This window comes from Mustela erminea, chromosome 17 (genome assembly GCF_009829155.1).
Source record: "Mustela erminea isolate mMusErm1 chromosome 17, mMusErm1.Pri, whole genome shotgun sequence".
In the NCBI taxonomy this organism is placed as follows: domain Eukaryota; kingdom Metazoa; phylum Chordata; class Mammalia; order Carnivora; family Mustelidae; genus Mustela; species Mustela erminea.
In genome coordinates this window covers 25,401,564-25,421,339 of record NC_045630.1, presented here as the reverse complement: position 1 = coordinate 25,421,339, position 19,776 = coordinate 25,401,564, and the positions used below count along the sequence as shown (strand labels likewise).

At 47.1% G+C, this 19,776-nt stretch overlaps 1 protein-coding gene across 2 annotated transcripts in view; it reads left to right on the top strand.

The window, feature by feature from the left end:
* The window catches only part of BRINP2 (BMP/retinoic acid inducible neural specific 2), a 107,612-nt gene that overhangs the window by 52,314 nt on the left and 35,522 nt on the right, over positions 1-19,776 (top strand). For both annotated transcript variants that reach the window (XM_032318909.1, XM_032318908.1), the window contains exon 2: positions 5,323-5,669. In XM_032318909.1, coding sequence (XP_032174800.1) covers positions 5,401-5,669 — 269 coding nt within the window. In that variant the 5' untranslated portion in view covers positions 5,323-5,400. The remainder of the gene's footprint in view (positions 1-5,322; positions 5,670-19,776) is intronic.

Below are 19,776 nucleotides of genomic sequence, written 5' to 3'. Positions count from 1 at the left end.
GAGAGGGAACATGAGCAGGGGAAATGGGAGGGGGAGAAGCAGGCTTCCTGCGGAGCAGGGAGCCCAAAGTGGAACTCAGTCCCCGGACCCTGGGGTCATGACCTGAGCTGAAGGTAGACGCTGAACGACTGAGCCATCCAGGTGCCCCTATGCTGCATTTTTTTAATGACATGAACAATTTTGTTACTTATAATATTGATTTCCCATCTATTTCTCCATCTCTTCTGGCTTCTAACAGTAGCTTAGCTTGGCTATACCCTCAACTCCTCCAGTAGGTGATTCTCCTCTAGAATGATTTTCAAAGAGGAGACTCTCTTTCTGTCTCGCTCACCAAAATTTAGTGCATGAGCAGCAGATGTCCCAAATCGTTACTGCTCTACGTATCGACACACCCAGCGTAAATGGAGATGGAGACCACCGGGAGGATGCAGCACAGTCCCAATGGGTCCTCATCTAGGTGACAGTGTCAGACTGGTGAAGCTCTGGGGCTCATAACCTCTCCTGTTTTGAAGGCTGCCATGCCTACTTCTCCTGTGACTTAGTCTGCACTTCATTTTCTCTATTGGCAAAACCGTAATCCATTTCTTTCATGGCTCAACGAGCTTATTTTACTTGTGCCTTTGGTCCAGAGCTAATTTATTATTGGTGTAGGTGTAAAACTCTGTCTTAAGTATAGTGTAAGTGAAATGGAAGTATTTGGCTTTCACAAGTAAATTTATAATTTTTTTTCCTCAGGGAACTAGCTCAGCCCTGACATTAAGACCCTCACATGTAGGGGCGCCTGGGTGGCTCAGCGGGTTAAAGCCTCTGCCTTCAGCTCAGCTCATGATCCCAGTGTCCTGGGATGGAGCCTCGCATCGGGCTCTCTGCTCAGCAGGGAGCCTGCTTCTCCCTCTCTCTCTGCCTGCCTTTCCGCCTACTGATGATCTCTGTCCATCAAATAAATTTTTAAAAATCTTAAAAAAACAAAAAGACCTTCACATGTAAATGGAGGTTTACTCACATAGCCGGCTTTAGGGTAATCCGGTCCTTGCAAGCATCATGGGGAAACTGTTAATTGTTTTAACCCACTGAATATTAGCCACACCACCAGAAGCCATGAGAATTTCGATAGTTAAAATTTGCTGGATATTTGTTGTTATCAAATTCCTAGTGATATTATTTGTGGAGCATAAACAGGAAATGGCCCAAAGCTGTTCCCCTCAAAGAGCCTAATTTTCACACAACTGTCAATCAGCAATTATGGTGTCTTTTTTTTTTTTTTTTTTTTAAGGTAAAGGAATACCTTCTAGAGATTTTTTTTTTTTTAAGTTTTGAAACTAGTTTTAAACTTCTCTTTCTTAAAGAGAGATTTTTTTAGTCAAAACGTTTTCAGATCCTGCAGAAAAGCAATGAAGCGGAAACCATATGATTCCAAGGCCAAGTGTATCAGAGGAGCAGTCGGCACGGAATTCAGGCATTCTTGCTGCACTCAGCAGACTTGGCCCGGCAATCAAAACCATTTGATTGTCAAGCTGATACTCCTATAAGCAGGCAGGTTCCAGCACATTGTGAGCTCTGAAAAAGCATAATTACAAACACAGAATGACAAGAAGCACACATTGACTTAACAGATCTCATTTCTTTCCAAGAGCACACAGCTTTTCACACCTGTCCTTGGAAAACTCTTGATTGGTAGGGGAGGCGACAACCCCCCTTTCACCCCCTGAGTGATAGCACAGGGCACAAGAGGTTCTGGGGCTGGGCCAAGGCCATGTGCTGTCACTGGCTCACTGTGATCCTTCTATAAAATGCACGGGGTTGGTTCATCACACACCTTGGAGGAATGACTGTGTGTGAGGTCCGAGTTATAAAAACAAACCTCTCACCTCTGACCTTGCGGGTTCGGTCATCCCGATGGGGTGGGAGGGGGAGGTGAGCAGCCTCACTGTGCTCGGGAACGGCCATGCTAGCTTTTTCACACCTGGGGAACAACAGCTGGTGTTCCTCGGGGAGCGCAGAAACCCCTCACCAGACCAGGCCATGTGCAGAATGGGACAGGAGGACCGCCATCTTTTATGTTGTCTGTATCATTTTCCTATTGCTGTGGAATGAATTACCACAAACTTGGTGGGATCAAACAATATAAATTTACGGTCTCGTGGTACTGGGAAGGGGTTAGTTGGGTCCTCTGATGTTTTGACTAAAAACTCTGTCTTTAAGAAAGAGAAGTTTTAAACTGGTTTAAGGTCTCACCAGACTGAAATCCAGGTGTCAGCCAGGGAGGTGGTTTTTACCTGGGGCTCAAGGTTCTCTTCCAGGCTCATGTGGCTGTTGGCAGAATTTGTTTTCTTGTCTTAGTATGAGTAGTTTCCATTTTCTTACTAGCTGTTGACAGAGAGTTGTTCTCAGTTCCTACAGGCTACCTGCATTCCTTTGCTTCATGACCCCAGAAGGCTGTTCACAGCATGACTGTTTGCCTTCTTCCAGGTCAGCAGCAGCTCATCTCTCCAACACCTCCCTTTCTTTTAAAGGGTCTCATTCTCCTGATTAGGTCAGGCCCACCAAAGATACTATCCCCTTTTAAACGACTCAAAGTTAACTGATTAGTAATCTGATCATGGGAGTAGTTTCCCACCATATTCATAGGTCCTGCCCACACTCAAAGGGAGGTGATTATGCAGGGTGTGCACAAAAGGATATGGGAAACTTGGGGGCTGTTTTTAAATCTTACCTTCCACAGCGTTTTTCCCCCATCAGTGCATTTCCACTTTGCTGTGTTTGCTGCCTTGGCCTGCGGTGTCAAGTAGCCCCAGTTTCCAACATGAACCTTCTTCCTTTCCCTCCATCAATATGCTTTTAAAAACAGAACAATATTCTATAAGAGGAATGAATCACCAACAGAGTTTCAGATAATGCAATGAGCCTTCGCTTTTATATTATCAAGGCTTAGCATAGTAGTGTCTGGTTCTTAGGAGTTCCCAATTTATGTTTCTCAAGAAATGAATGTGTGAATGATTAAATGAGAAATATTTTGGGCATCCTCTTCAGATTACAGCCTATAAAAGAAATTCCTACCCACCCTGTGCAAGACTGACTCCTTTTAGTTTATATCACGTTCCCCCTGATTTAAAAGTAATACATTGCTTGTTATAAAACACTTGGGGATTTTTCTTCCTTCTATGATTTTGTTTTTTATATTTAACTTTTTAATCCATCTGGAACTAATTTCCCAATATGATGTTTAAAATATTCCATCCCCTACCCAATTAGTATGAAATGTTTTTATATATCTGTGTATATTCTAAGTTCTTGTTTATAATAAGCTCTATTTTGAGCTATCTGTTCTACACCATTGATCTGTCTGTCCAATTTGTGTGCCAGCAGCACCTGTTTTAATGATCAGAATTTTATAATACATTCTCGGACCCAGTAGGGCAGGTGTGACCTGATTATTCTTCTTCTGGGCATCTCTCTTGGCCAGCTCATAAAACAAGGGTCTGTCTTGCTGCTGCCCCAGATCCTTAGGAAGCTCAGCCTTCTTTGGCCAAGACCTGGTTACAGAGGCAGATCTAGGTTCGTACTGCACTCCTGTGTCTTCCGAGCTCAGCTCCACTGAATCCCAGTGAGAAGGAAACTGATAACAATCCTGCTTTCTTACAAATTTACTGTGAGAATTAACTGGGGCAGCGTCTAAGAATCACCCAGCACATGGTAGGTGGTCAGTCCCTCCTGGCTGGAGTGGAGGTGTGACTCTGAAGGTGTAGATGCTCATGCTTGTGTTCCTTCATCTTTATGAGCAGGTACCACAACTCTTTTGAAAGCACAAATACTGAGGCTGGGGTCTCTCGCCTCTGGCCAGCCTCTAGTTAAGAGTATCCAGCATTAATGTGGACTCTCTTCTGGGCAGCTTCTTCAGGATTCACACTGGCCCAAGGGAAGTTTGTTGGACTGCAGCCATTACAGAGTACACTGGGGGCACTGGGGTGGGGTGTGAATCAAATATTGAAGCCCACTTGGCCTGCCCTTATGGGACCCTGGAAAGTGCCAGAGAATTAACACACTCTGCTTCATCCCCAGGGAGCCTATCTTTGGTGTAAAGTGCCAGAGAATTAACATACTCTGCTTCATCCCCAGGGAGCCTATCTTTGGTGTTGGCGGCCAGAGAAAGTCCTCAAATTGCAGGCCCTGGGGTTGGAAGTCATTCTAGCACATTCCAGCACTGAAGTGGTGTTGGGGAGGAGAGCTAGGCGAGACTCTGACAGCATGTGCTGTTAAAGATCAAAGGAATGGATGCAACGTAAGGACCCCCACAGTCTGAGTCAGTCCCCTGCTCCTGTCCAGAGGTTTATAAAGATGATTTGTTATTCTTAGGCAAAGGGCACACACTGGAAAACAAAGCCCTGTGAGGAGTCACAAGGCAGCCAAGAGTTTTGAAGGCCAGAATCTGCTTTCTTGGCACCTTCCCTTCTACTCAGAGAAGACGGGGCATATACTCACTCACTCCTTCAAAAGGGTCTCTAAAGGCCTGCTGTGTGCTGTCGGGAGCTAGGCTAGAAGGAGACCCAGCCCTGCCTTCAGGGAGCACTCATGCCGCCGTGGAGAGACGGAACGACAGGTGTCGGGTATACACAGATCTGCTCTCTGCTGCTGCCGCTGGGCCATCTGGCTTCCCGGTCTGACTCCATTCCTCCATGGCCTTCTGTTAAAGAAGGGATCCGCTCTTGGAAACTGCAAGGAGTCTTGGATATTATGTAGTCAAGCCTCTTTGTTCTTTATCAGAGAAAAGTGAACCCAGAGAAGGGAGGGGATTAGCTCCAGTTTACACAGCTTCATCGCCGCGATGGGACCCCACAATTTCTCTGTCTCCCAATCTGAGAAGTGGGGTCACTGTTCACCTTCCCTCCAGCTTCTAGAGGCCAATCGCGCCGGCGGGGCTATTACGGACACATAGTGCACATTCTGAGAGAGGAAGACGAAAGCGGCAGATGGTGTTAAGTCAACATGGGACACACAGAAGCTATGTGCTGTAAAGGTTGGTCAGAGGACCACAGTTCCAAATTCTGGTTTCTTCCCTTAAAAGGCCCCTGAACTTTGGCCATCTTCCTCCTCTCCCCTCAACCTCATCTTACCATCTGCAAAATGGTGACCGTGGCGTGTTCTCGAGGATCGTTTTCAGAATGCAAGAAAATCTGCATCAGGCCCAGGGCCCAGAACGCAGAGGTGGTGGTGGCGCCCAGGCTTTCTAGAAGGGGCTCTGCCCCGTGCCGTCTGACGCGCGGGGGCCCCAGGGCTCAGGAAGGCCAGGGTGCTCCCCTGACGTCTCGTGTTGACCTTTTCCAGTTCCAGGAGCCCAGGAGGAGCGGCACCGAGCGGGAGAGCGTGGCGAGAGAATGAAGAAGCCAACCGGCCGGGAGAAGCATGAGGTGGCAGTGCAGCACTCGGTTTAGAGGGCTCGGGCCGGCGGCGGCCCCATGGGCAACCCTGCTGGCGCTGGGCCTCCCGGGCTGGGTGCTGGCGGTCTCGGCCACGGCCGCCGCGGCGCTCCCCGAGCAGCATGCCTCCCCCGCCGGCCAGCCGCCCCTGGACTGGCTGCTCAGCGACCGCGGCCCGTTCCACCGCGCGCAGGAGTACGCGGACTTCGTGGAGCGCTTCCGGCAGGGCTTCACCACCAGGTACAGGATCTACAGGTGAGTGCGGCCGGTTTTGCGGAGGGCGGGGGGGGGGGGGGGTCGGGAGGGTCGGGGGGGTCGCTCGCGGGCTGAGCCCACTCCCGCGCCCCCAGACTGAACTACGAGAGCGGGCCGGGGAGAACCAGCCTCCCATGTTGGTTTTTAAAAAAAGAAAGAAGAAAACACACACAAGCTGGAAAACCTGCTGATGCCTCCTGGGGAACATAGCAAAAGGGTTTCTATTTATAGGTTGTGCTGCTTATAAATTGAGGACAAATCAGGCGGCATGGAGTCAGCGTGGGGCCCGTGCTGCCGCAGGAGGTCAGAGTCAAATGCTGGGGCCGGGTTTTAACTAATGGGTTAGATACTTTTATGAGTTGTAATTACCTAGACATGCAAATGAAGGAAGGGCAGCTCCGGCTCCTGCCTGGGAGGTCTGGGGAGACCTGCAGGGTCCCGGGGCAAGCCTGCCTTGACCCTCGGCCCCAGCACAGCCTCAGCTGGCCTTGCCCGTGGAAGAGGACTGGCTCTTCTTGGCCCTGTAGACCTATCCTTGGGAGCATCAGGGCTGAAAGACATGAGATGGGCCAGGTCCATGTGATGAGGGAGAAACCAGGCACATATTCCTGGCTGCTGGACCAGCACTTCAAAAGGAGGTTTCTAGAAATCCTCACCTTGTGTGACCCAGAGAGCCTCAGAGCTCCCAGAGTGCATCTCTGCATAAAACCTTCCCTTGCACCCCTCTGCCCACTTGTCCTGTTGTCACGGCTCTCGTCCTCTTCACCTTGCCCGTGGTCGTCAGACAACCCTGGGAGCGTGGCTGAAATTTTTTCCTTTTATCAAAGGCATTGATTTTCCAATTACAAATGAGTTTCTAATGCAACAAAAAGAGAGAAAACACACATCAAAAAAAGCACAAAAAAGAAATAAAACCAGAAAAATCATTTGTTCCTTTGGCAACTTCAGGCTGCTATTGTTAACCTTTGGCACAGGCATTTTTAGTCCGACGAACATACTGAAGTTTGGGCCCCTCTTGCTTTACATGCCTTATGTACACCAGCTCCTTTAATCCTTACAACAGCCCTATGCTGGAAGAACAATTATTACCCGCTTTTTACACATGAGTTCAATGAGGTCCAGAGAAGTTAAGGAACTTGCAGAGGGGCACATGGCTTGTGAAGACTGGAGCCAGGATTAGCTTCCAAGTCGTCAGACTCCAGGGTCTGGGTTCTTAAAATATATTTAGAGACAAATTTTTTGTTGTTTCTGAGAGTTTTTTTTTAACTTCTGCAATAACCGTGCAGTCTGTTGAGGGTAGTGTAGTGTCTCAGAAATAAGGTTTTAGGCTTTTCATCACTGGAAGACTCCTCAGTGGTAGGAGCAGTCATTTACAGAGGCAGTTCTCCTGGTACCTGATTCCCACACACAGAGGCAGACAGAGGGACAAGGTCAGATGCCTGTGGGGCCGGTAAAGTCCTGCTCTCAGGAGCAACCCACCCAGCTCTCCTGTCAGACCATTTCTCTTCCACCATGCTTGGATCTGGTTTGGTCTTGGAAGAGCTTGCCATGCACACTCTGCTTCAGGGGCTGTGGTTCTTGCCATCTTCCAAAGACTACAGAAGAAATTCGCTAGAGCCCCTGAGGCAGGATGCCTCCATCTCTGGTTGGGTGAGGCCGAGCTAACACCTGCTCCAGGGAAGCTGAAGGAGCAGAAGAGGTTGACTCGACTTCCAGTAAATGCTTAAGAAACTGGACATGTGCGCCCCCCCCCAATTTCCTATAAGGTCATTCAGAATGTTGCTTCCCTTTATTAAAGAATGTGTCTTCTTTAAGAGAGAAAATCTACCCTAGAATATATTTAAGCAGCAAATCCCTCTAGTCCAGGAAAACAAGATTTAATTTACCTTTGACTTTTTGGTTCATCCCAATTTTTAGAAGCACTGTTATCGCCAAATATATATATGTATCTATTTTAAGTATATTGGAACTGAAATGTCAGGTCGGGGATCCGAACACCACCATCCACTTTGAAGGGCTATTGGAACCAGAGGGAATAAACCATCACATTTCCTCTCCCTCAGTAGATTTTTCTTCTCATGGCGTCCCAGCCCCAACCCGGCAGCCCCTGAATGCCTGGGTGGCAGAGTTGGGCCATGGGGAGTTTCTGTAATCACTTCTGAACCATCAACCGTTCTATCAGTTGGTAATGGTTTCCTGATCATTTACGGTGACAAGCGCTTACACTGTGCCGTTTTGTTTCTCTGAGGTCAGTTATTGCATTGAACCTGCACTTGGGGAAACAGTAACCAGTCATTCTGACAGGAATGCAACCTTCTGATATGTGACCCTTTGGTGGGGTGAAGAGAGAGTGGTCGCACAAGGCTGCTCCAGGAGCATTCTGGGAGTTTTGCCTTGAGTTGTTAAGCAAAATGGTGGATCCCTGGATACCGTTGTAGGGTTCTATGTCATCCCTGCGGGAATTCACTTTTATCCTTTCTGCTTTTGACTCAAGTAGCAGTTCTCTTTGGCAAATTCAAGACCTTGCTGACTCTGACGAAAGTGGTCACAGAAAACTGGCAAAATATACATTGAAGGTCATCCCCAATGACCAGAAGGACATTTTGTCTAGAAGGGTACAAGGAGGAAAAGCGTACAGACAACATCAGCCCTGGGTTTTGAACAATCAGTCTTTCATTTTTTTTTTTTTTTAAGATTTTATTTATTTGTCAGAGCGAGCACAGGCAGACAGAATGGCAGGCAGAGGCAGAGGGAGAACCAGGCTCCCTGCTGAGCAAGGACCCCAGTGTGGGACTCGATCCCAGGATGCTGGGATCATGAATTAAGCTGAAGGCAGCCGCTTAACCAACTGAGCCACTCAGGCGTCCCTTTTATTCGTTTCTTTAAGAAAGCTTTCTGTATATACAATTCAGATGGTGTCCACCTGTGCCTTCCATGGAAGAAAGGAGATAAACTGTGGTGGGAGAAGAATAAGGACTTTCCCATGGGGCAGAAGCACACGAGCTCTCTCCCACAGCAGGAGAGAGTCTCTCCTCTTCTTGGGTGTGAATGGATCATAACTAGCAAATGGAAAGGTTCTACTTAGCAAGGTTCTGCTTAACAGCTCAGAATCCCACCTGTTCTTACTTGGATATCAGAATGTGCTCTTAACTTTGGAAAGAGAACTGGTTATTCTAGAGAAGCTTTGGCCTCTAACTCTGGGCTCCGGGAGATTGTTGCTCTGTCCATTTCAAGTTTGTATTCCTGTAGGCTCAAGTGCTTTAGAATAAAGGTTCTGAAGCCAGATGGCCTGGGTTCAAATTCCGGAGCTGCAGCTTACTAGCTACATATTGTTGGGCAAATTACTTAATTGCTTTGTTCCCCAATGTCCTTACTTATAAAATCGGGACAATAATAGTTGCCTACCTATTGGGGTGATGTGACAATGAAATTAGTTAATTGATGTTAAGCACCTAGAACAATGTTTAATAGATATTACCCATTATTGGATCATCCTCAACAAATATTAGCCAACAAAAGAATGGTATTGAGATGAGAACCATGGGTGCTGTCTTTGTGATAATGTCTGCTGAGGGCTTCACACCAACAAAGAGGAAAAAATCATTCTCTTGCTTTCCTTTTCAAAGTATATTAATCTTTACCCCTCAATCGAGTTCTCTTTGGAAGAGGAAACCAAAGGATGAAGGGATCCTCTGTGGGGCATACACTGGTCACCACGGGTAAAAATCTTTCTTCTAAAGTCAGGGATTGCTAACAGAGCAGGCCTTCCTTAGGACATCCTCCAGATGCCAGTCCCAGCCAGGGACTAAACAGACCATCTCAGGATGGCATTATTACGAGAAGAAAGACAATATGCACTCTTGTTAAGCCTTCCTAAATAACAGGATGGGCTTGGCTATCACGCCCAGCTTTGGGCAAGCTTTTAAATTCCATTTGCCAACCTCTCACCATGTCCTCAAGTCCTGTTAGACCAAGATTGGAGAAATCAGCCCACTTCTCAGACCCTGTCTCTTCCTTGTCATAAGAGTTTTAAGGGCAGAGATCTTGTCTCCAATTCCATTTGTGACCTCAATGCTCCCTCCCTTGCTTGACTCCATAGCCCCCACTAGGACAAACACTTAAGTGCTCGACCTCTCCCAGCAGCACTGGGAAGCAGATGGGGGCTATCAGGGCCCAAGACAGTGAGACGGACTTGTTCAAGGTCGGAGAGGTAGCCACTCACAGCCAGAAATAGCACTCAGGGCTCCTGACTTCGAGTCTCCTACTCATTACTCTAGACCATGCCACTTCCCTCTGACTGGTAAGTGCATCTTCATCATACCACGCAAGCTAATCAGGCACCTAAATTGAGCTGATGCAAATGTAAATATGGTTTCTCGAAACACTCTAGCGGTAATGTTCCATTCTCTCCTTGCTACAAATCAAAGTAATGAGCAGTCTGTTTTTTTTATTATTTCTTTTTGTATTAAAGCTTTAATAGAGAGATAATCATGGGATTGGAAAAAATCCAAGCCACTATGATGAAACGCTTGAAACTCGGAAAGAATAAATTAAAATTAAGAGAGAAAAGTTAGAAATCATACAGAACAATGAGCATAATATGGTGGTTGGGAGAAAAGCAAAACTAGATGTAATTCCAAATTATTGATCTTAGTCATTATTACCCCCATTTCTGTCTGCTGTGCTTTTTTAGAAAGGAAAGGTCTAGGGATACATTAGAAGCCTTTGGGGAAGAAAACAAACAAAAATGAAATTAAATAGGTATCTTCCTTGACAAAAAAGGATATTATATTTTGATCATATTCTGAGCAAATATTGCCACTTTTGAGAACCAGAGTAGGGCAAAACTGAAAAACAAGAGAGTGGAGTGATACCCAGAGGCTGGTACCATTGAGGCAGGCATGTGTTTTAGCAGCTGCATCTGGAAACATCTAATAGGGCGAGCAGGGATAGAATCAGATGATGTAAATGAGGGCGGTTAGGGCAAAAGAAACTTCCAGCAACAGGCACCGGAGAAAATACAAGAAAATACAATCTTTGTGCAGTTCATCAGGATGAGAAGTAAGATTTGGCAAGAGCTTACATGTGAAAGAAGGGAGAAACAGGAACAACCAAATGTTTGATCCATACTTCTCCAAGCCGGGTTGGTGCACCAGCAGCATCCGCATGCCTTGAGAACTCGCACCCATTGCAGGAGCCTGGGGCCTTACCCCAGACCCCCAGAATCGCAGTCTGTATTCTACCAAGAGCCCCAGGTGAAGAGTAGGACATGAAAGCTTGAGAAGTGCCCTCGCTGATTACACTAAGTGCTTGGGAGGGGGAGAGGAGAGCAGGGTGGACCAGGGTGGAGAAGGACAGAAGGCAGCATCCCCCATGATGCATTGCAGGGAGTGGGGCTCTTTCTAGGGGATGTTATAAATGACATAGAGTCGTAGTCAAAGGAGGTGAAATTCAGGAATTACTAGCGCCAAGGCACATGAACTCCTAAGATAGATCCAGCTGCTGGGAGAAAAGTTTACAAGCAGAAAAGGCTGGAGGGCCTAGAACCAGCCTGTGGGGGCCTCCCGGGAGAGGGAGAGATGAGGAATGGATAGCAGCTGTGGAAGCACTCACACCGGAGGAGCTCCAGACCTGATTGAGCAGCCGAACCACGTTTCTCGGACTAACAAATGCCGATTTGGATAAACAGTGAACCCTGGGAGAGGCACCATCTCCAATTAAGAGATCACAATCCACATAAATAAGCGGCGACCAAAGGCAACCTGAGTCCGCCTGGGTAAATCCCCGCAATTGCCTAAGCGTGCAGCGCAGCGACCGAGGTAGCTAAAGGCCGTGTTACTGCTCAGCGCAGGGGAAGCTGTGACTCCTGGGGTGGGGTGAGGTGGGGGGCTGGCCCTGGCAGGAAGGAGGTGAGCTCTCCCGGAGAAATGGCCTCACGCAAGGGAACCACTTGATCTCCCGACTTCTCACGGGATCTATATTTTGACAACGTTCCGTCGGGATGGAAGGAGGTAAGTGAATGGTGTACAAACTGGTGGAAAACAAAGAACACAAATTAGAGCAAAATCAGAGGCAGGTGGCAATGATCAGCCTGCGGGCCTGGTCACAGGCACTGTTTCTCCATCCGCAGGTGAGGAGGTAGGAGGGGGACACAACACCACGTTGAGAATTTACTTTGACCACGAGTTTGGTGCTGGCTGAATGTGAGGACCTCTGACCAGGGTGTCTGTGTGAGTGCTCAGCTGGTGAGAAGATGGTGAGCTGTGCTGGGAGACCCAAGAAAGCCACTGGGTTTTTTGTTGTTGTTGTTGTTTGTTTTTTAAGAATTTATTTATTTGACAGAGATCACAAGTAGGCAGAGAGGCAGGCAGGGGCAGCGGGGGAGAGGGGAGCAGGCTCCCTGCTGAGCAGAGAGCGGGATGTGGGGCTCCATCCCAGGACCCTGAGATCATGACTTGAGCCACCCAGGGGCCCCGAAAGCCACTGGTTTATGCTGAAAATCCAGCATTGTTTATGCTTAAAAAAATCAGATACAGGGTAGACTTACCACACTGTGTTTTTTGCTCCCTTGGTCCTCTTACAAGTATTTATGGAGAGTCTCCCGCGTGCATTGCATGATTCAAGGCATTATGGCAAGCTAGAAAAGAGAGAAAACAGGGTTCCGCTGATTTCTAGGAGTTCGGTGGCCCCATTTGAGTGACAGTCCACATGCTGGAAAACAACTCAAACTGTAGCATCTCAAACGCCAGGGAGAAGGCATCTGGTACCTTCTCTGTATGACTCTGGAGACTCTGTATGACTGATGGACAGATTTGGCCCACGGATGCCATGTCAGAATGAATTCTCAGGATGCCAGTCCCAGGTTCACCGAGGACAAAACAACTCTTGCCTCAGATTTTCTTATGTCCTTGAGGCGGGTTATCCAGGTTGTCCGCCTGGCTTGAAACAGGATTACAAAGATGGTCTGTGAAGAGACAATGTAAAAATACAAAATGTGCAAGAAATGGAGGGAAAATCCAGGATGGCCAAGGGGAGGAAAGCAAGATCAGTTCTGTTTTCAGATGCGATTTAATAGCAAGATCTCGAGTCAGTCGGGCAGAGAAAAAGAGGATTAATTTTTGCTTCCAGAAATAATTAATTTTATTCATGAATGAATTGCCACTTAGAGCCGTGCCCATGTAGAGACATGGGAGGTAGGCTTCAGCTAGAAACCATCACGACACAGAGATTCAGGCAGACGGGGACACTGGCTGGTCACGTGGTCTTTTCCTTTTCCTTTTTTCTCCTCAAGAGAAGAGCTTTTTCTGGGTCAGGGATTCTCATTTTTTTTTTTTCTTTATTCCGCTTCTGCCACATTTATCCCACCTCAGGGCTTCCCACATCTCCCACAAGAAAATTATTTCAGTCCGTGTTGCTGAGAACAGTGAGTGGCACGTGGCGGGCATCTCTTCATTCAGCATATTTATGGCACACGTGAGCGTGTGGGCCTCTCCACGAGTGCTGGGGGCACAGCGGGGGAGGACACGTGGCCCACGCCTGGAGGGCTCTGCCGTCCAGGTGGACTCCCTGGAGGGGGTGTTTGGAGGCCAGGGGGTGTGTGATGCAGTACAGGGGCCGCCTGGGAGGTTTGGTTCCCACACCAAACATCCATCTCCTCCTCCAGGACAGAAGCAGGTGAGCACACTCCCCAGGCGCTGGGGGCGAGGAGAACACATGTATTACCATCAAGCTGGGCGAGAGATGAGGTTTTGGACCTGAGTCACAGACAGGATCTGTCTCCCCACAGTCCATCCCTGGCTCAAATTAGAGACAAATGGGAGCCTGCGGGTGTGCTCGACAGACTGGCCCAATCCTAAGTGAAGCCTGTAGAGAAGGCAGGCTCGGCAGGTGGTCTCTTGGGGAGCTCCACCAGGGCTAGCTGGGAGGAGGGGAGGCTCTCCGAGGGACGGTCCACTGCAGGGCACTGGGTGTCCGGAACTTTCAGTGAGCAGGGGTCTCAGCTCGGCATCGAGCACACAGCATCAGAGCGTGGACCACCTGACAGCCGGCTCTTACCAACCTCGCTGCTTTCCCCGTGGGACCAAGGGGGCAGGGGCAAAGAAAAGAGGTGGTTCTGAGAGGGCAGATACATTGGCCCAAATGTCTCTTTAGTTTGGGAAAGAAAGCACATATTCCCTCTACTATGAAATATTAGTAAAATTAATAATAATACCTCTCTGTTGAAGGTTCATTACATGCCCCACATTTGGCTAAGTAATATATATGTATGTATATATATATGTATCATACATATATGTATGATTGAGATATATATATATATATATATATATAGTGTATAGACACACTGCAATTATCATAATGAGAAACCTACAAGGGAGGTGCTCTCTGTGTACATATATGACAGATGGAGACACTGAGTTTTAGAGGATGTCATACAGCTGGTAAGAGGAAGAGCCAGCACTCAGCCCATACAATAGAGGATCTGACTATGAAATGCTTATTGAATCAAATACGTAATTTGAGCCCAAGATTCTTAACCAGCCTCCAGTTGTAGCCACCTGTACTCTCTGCCCCTCCTGCTCTCCTTTTGGCATTCCAGCAGGTCTTTGGGGCTCAGAAGAAGGGCCTCAGGGGGGCTCCGCGGGGCTCCTCTCACTCAGAGATCCCGTAGTCCTCCGTCTCCACCGTTCTCCATCTGCGCTTGGGCTCTGGGGAACCCTAAGTGGGAGGAAGCTGCAGATGAATCTTCCTGAAACAATTCACCCCTAGCAAATTCTGTATGTGTCGGCTTTACACTGTCGGTATATTTCTATAAGGGTGCAGTGTAAATTAAATTTCTGTAAATCGAATCCTCTACTAGAGGGACACTTAATGCTATTCCAAAACGCAGTATCTTATTTTTTGCCTGGCAATGGCTTATAAAAATTCAGTGTTAAGTAAGTCTGTAGTTCCTGACTTTAGGATCACATGGCTCCTGATTCATAAGCATACATATCCCTTGGAAGTGTCTTCTGTTTCAAGGGATAGTTTCAGAAATCCAGAAGAACCCTTCGGTGATGCAGATCACCTCTGCTTATTAGGATGGTTTGTCAACTTGCAGTGCCAAGTGCCGACATGGGTGGCATAGGCTTTGGGTCACTCTCCCTTCCCTTCGTGTCCACAGCACACCACGGGAGCAGATGGAACGTGGGGCTGGGACTCCCTGACCAGTTGTGGGCTTTGCGGGTGTACATGTGGGTAGATTAGGGCTTTGTGGGTGTACGTGTGGGTAGATTAGGGCTGTTACCCCCAGGATGTGGTTTGGGGAAGATGAAGGAGTCTTTCCCCTCTGTACTTGTTTAATGCCCCCCGGTTCTGCCTCTAACCATGCTCCTCCCTGAGCCCAGAAATGTGCCTCTTTCTCCCACTGCAAAGAACAGTCAAGCTCTGAAGTCACCATGAGTCAGGGTGAGCAAAAGTCTCACTGGCCACACAGGAGGCTCTGGTGGGAGAAAAATGAAGTAGACAGACCCAGCACTGCACCAAGTCCTTCATTATTAGCCCCGGGGCCTGGGAGAATTCTCATTGTCCTTGTGCGCAAGAGAGCCTGTGCCTTACCTGGGGACCAGCTCATGACGGAGGAGGGACAGGAAGGAGGACTCTTGGGGGACTGAGTTCTCCCGGATCCACGGAAGCCTGTAAACACCCTCGTGGGATGATCCCTCACCATGGTTGGTCTCCTAGTACCACAGTCAACTGTACGCCCAGTAAACCAGCCTGTGCTCAGCTGATTCTGTGTACGTTCTAGGCTGTGAGTCTGGTCAAGATGGAGAGGAAGGGAGGCTCTGGTCATCCCTGAATGTCCGCCTCCATCATCTGAAAACTCAGGCTCAAATGGAACTTGATAGGAGCAACATTAGCTGTTGGGACGCCTGGGTGGTACAGTCCGTTGAGCGTCTGGCTCTTGGGTGTGGCTCAGGTCATGATCTCAGGGTTGGGAGATTGAGCCCCACATCAGGCTCTGTGCTGACTGTAGAGTCTGCTTGAGATTTCCTCTCCATCTACCTCTGCCTGCCCCAGCCCCCTGCACTCTCTCTTGCTCTTTAAAATATATATAATTTTTTTTTTAAAAGGGAAGAGGAAACATGACTGTAGAGGCCAATAATACGTATTTTGCCTTCTGTTCCCACTAAGGAGGGCAGCGTCCATGTTGGTCCCTGCAGGTCAGGAAACCAAGTCTGGGAACCACAGATTCTGTGGTCTGCCTGGGACATGGAGCTAAGCTTTCAGGGGAATGACTGGAGAAGTCTCAAAGGCACGGGCTGGCAGAATGGTACCCACGATGTTCCAATCTGTGGATTAGAAGGAAAATTGAAAATCACCTGTTTTCTAGACAAATCCTCATGGAGGTGGTCAACCAGCCTTGGCTTGAGCACTTCCATCCTGCGTGTTCACTGAAGCCAATTTCCAGGCAATAGCTGCAAACACTAGCGTGACCCTCTGACGCTGAATCAATCCTTCTTCCCATAATTCCACTTATTGGTCCCGACTCTGCTTTCTTTAATTTCTTGACAGTAAGTCTACATGCCTCTTCTTCATGCTAGGTCTTTAGATACTTGGAGAGCATTATTCTGCCTGACTTTTGAGACTTGCTGGCACTGTGTGACTTCTCTCCGGAAGTTCTCTCCCTCCTCCCCCTCCTTCACGTTGTAGCTCTCAAACCGTCCTTGTTTTTTTAGCCTAATGCTCCTTTTTCTATCTTTGTGCATAAGGAAAATATCACAAATTTACTTTGTCATAAGATTTTCTTCCAATTCTGGCTCCCAGGGAGCTAGCTTGCCATGCTCCTCTTCCAAAACACTCAAGGCTTTTGTCACAGAACGGGATTAGTGTAACATTCTGGACTTTTCTCAGATCAGGCATTTTCCTCCTACACTTGTCACGTTCTAGGCAGCTCTCAAAGGTTAGTGATGGTTGTTCTAGGTCACAGGCCTGCCTCAGAAGATGTCGTGTCTGTGCTCTGGAACTGAAGCCCCATTGCTTCAAGAAAAGTTGGAAATATGTACTGGGCTTACAGTGGATGAATACAGGTTTTTTTTGTTTTGTTTTGTTTTTTAAGATTTTACTTATTTAATTGACACAGAGAGAGAGACAGCTAGAGAGGGAGCACAAGCAGAGGGGATGGGAGAGGGAGAAGCAGGCCTCCCGCTGAGCAGGGAGTTGGATGTAGGGCTTGATCCCAGGACTCTGGGATGGTGACCTGAGCTAAACAGGCAGACCCTTAATGACTGAGCCACCCAGGCACCCCTGAATACAGGTTTTTCAGTCAAGTTAAAAGTAGGAGGAAAAATTCTTATCCTTTCTTCAGCTTTTCAAGGCACTGGATCCACCTCCCATTTGATTTGATTTTGGCCACTTAGATTTCATTTCTAATTTCATTTCTGTGGTAAACGCATAGCCGGAACTGTGTGCATTTCATTTCCTGCTGCACTTAGGTCTCCTGTACTCTTTGCTGTGCTTCCCGGACTGAGAATGGTACAGCTACCAGACCACTAACTCCTGCCTCTTCCCCAGCCTCTCCCCGCATCTGAGTTGTGGCTTCCATCTCAGAGCGGCCCTTCAAAGACAGCCTCTGCTCTCCTCCCCTGGCTTCCCTGTTTACCACCATCCTTTCCTCTCTCCTCCAGTCCAGCCTGCCTGAGGTCCTCCTTGGGGCCCTCTGTGCCCAAAGGATGAAACCTGAATGCATTTTCTTGGCATGAATGTACATTTCTTCCTGCTACCTTTTGTTCCAGTCTCCCTAAACATCTCCAGATTCACCCAGATTAGGTTCCATGTGTCTTTCCATGTCCCACTCCCACGTCCTGCGTGGCTCCTTCCATTTTGTCTGCCCACCAAGCTCCTACTCACCTTTCAACCCACTTAAATATCCACTCTCTCTGGACCTCTGTGGCTTCTACAAGAGAGCTGGTTCTTTCTACGTATGGTTCCCCATCAGTATGTTCACATTTCTGCTACAGAACTTATTTTGTGTATTTATTTATTTACTCTGACCTCCTTCAAGCAAAGAACATGTTTTATTTCGTCTTTTTATCTCCAGTTCCCAGTACGATGTCTGCCACACGTTAAGGCTATAATAAGAGAATGAAACCCCTCCATATGAGTAGGATGTTCTGGGACTGAATTAGATGGAAGGAGAAAACAAGTGGTTGAGGCTCCAGCCTCTAGAATCTTACTGTGAAGGTTTAAATTGCAGTTCTGCTACTTCTAGCTGTGGGAACTTGAGCAAGTTATTTTGCAACTGAGTTTCAGTTTTTCTCATCAGTAAAATGGGTAGGATAATAGGACTTTCTTTATGGGGACTCTTTGGCAATCACTAAAATCCCAATTTGGTTTATTTCAAGATAAGTACATTTTTTTCTTATGAGGGGGTCTCCTGAGAATAAATATGGAACACAGTAGAGTGGGAAACCTTGGGAAGAAAGAAGAGAAAATGTAGGGAGTTTGATTGAGAAAGAGGAAAGAAAGCAGGAGCAGTCCTACTCTATCAAATTCTTTCTCCTGCAATCTCCAGACATTAATCAGATTTATCACTTAAAATCCACATTCCGCTCTCCCTAACTATAGCCTGAGTTAATCTATTCATTGATTTTATAGTTATAGATAGTTCAAAGTAAATCCTTCACAGTGACAGGTGCTTTTCCCTTAGAGCAGGACTCACACACTACGATTCTACAGCATAAAAACCAAGGGCTCAAAACTAACACCATCTCCATCTAGACTCAGAAGGCAAAAAAAGAGACCCCATATGGGAATGTTACTGAGCTGAGGAGAAATGGGAGCATGGATGCTTGACTCCATAGACAATAAAATCAGGTAATTGAAAGAGCCCCTTATCAAGATAGGCAATAAAATCAAGAATGAAGATTTTTTTTTTTTTTTGCCAGGCTGGAATAGAAGATTGACACGATTGAGGTATTAGAGTGGGCTAACTGCTGGAACAAACAGTCCCCAAATCTCAGTGACTTAGTACAAGTTTATTTAATTATTTGCTTATTGCTCACGTCTGGTGCAATTTATGAGCTAGTTAGAAGGAGATGGCTTCATGAAATGATTCAAGACCAGGACTCCGTCCATCTAGTCACACTCTGTCATCACGCAAGGCCTCGGCATCCTCCTCTGGGTCGTGGTGGACAAGGAAAGAGAGCGAGCATGAGAGAGCTCATGGGAAGTCTCCTGGGCTGGGGCAGGGTTCACCGCCTGCTGGCCAGAACCCAGTCACGTGACTGCATTTAAATGTGGAGGAAACTGGGGAAATTTGTGTATCTGTGAGCCCAAGGGGAAGGTAGAAATTGCTTAAAGAATACTTTCCAAGTCTCTGCCAAGAGGGATGGAATGCAAGAAGATGGTGAAGTCTAAAGCCCCAGATTTAAGTCCAAAATGCCTATTTCACCAATATAGGATATAGATGGTCTAGCTCAGCAATTAAAATAAAAACAAAAATCTAGGGTTGGAAAAAAATGGAGGAGGGGTGGGAGTCTGGTTGACTATGAGATTACGGTTAGCCAAGAATATTTTTGTCTTCAAAAAAAAAAAAGAATGCTATTGTGTCAATTCTGTTTTAATAAAACAAGTGAAAGGATTTAAATAAATTTACTGTGTAAATACTAAAACAAAAGGAGTGCAATATTCAGGTGTGTTAATAAAGGAAATATATTTCATATATATATGAAAGATCATAAACTATCTTCAGTTTTGGTAAGCTCTGTGTCCTTGACTAAGATGCTTATCTGTGCCTCAGCTAGCTCCACTATGAAATAGGACTGAACTTGTGTGTATCAATTAACTGTTGCCATAATTATGGACATAAAAATAACCCCCAAACTCATTTTACAGCAATAATAACCTTTCTCAGTCATGCATCTGTAGATTGGCTGAGTTCAAGTGCTTCAGGCTACAGGTGTGCAAGGAAGCCATTTGGTGTTTTCTCCAATGATGTTTATCATGGGTCTCAGGCTGAAAGAGAAGTACTGGTGGGTAGGTGGGGAAAGCAATTCTTTTGGCCAGGGCAGGCAAGCAGGAAGAAGAGTGAAAATATGCAATGCCTCTTTGGACCCAGAATTGGTAC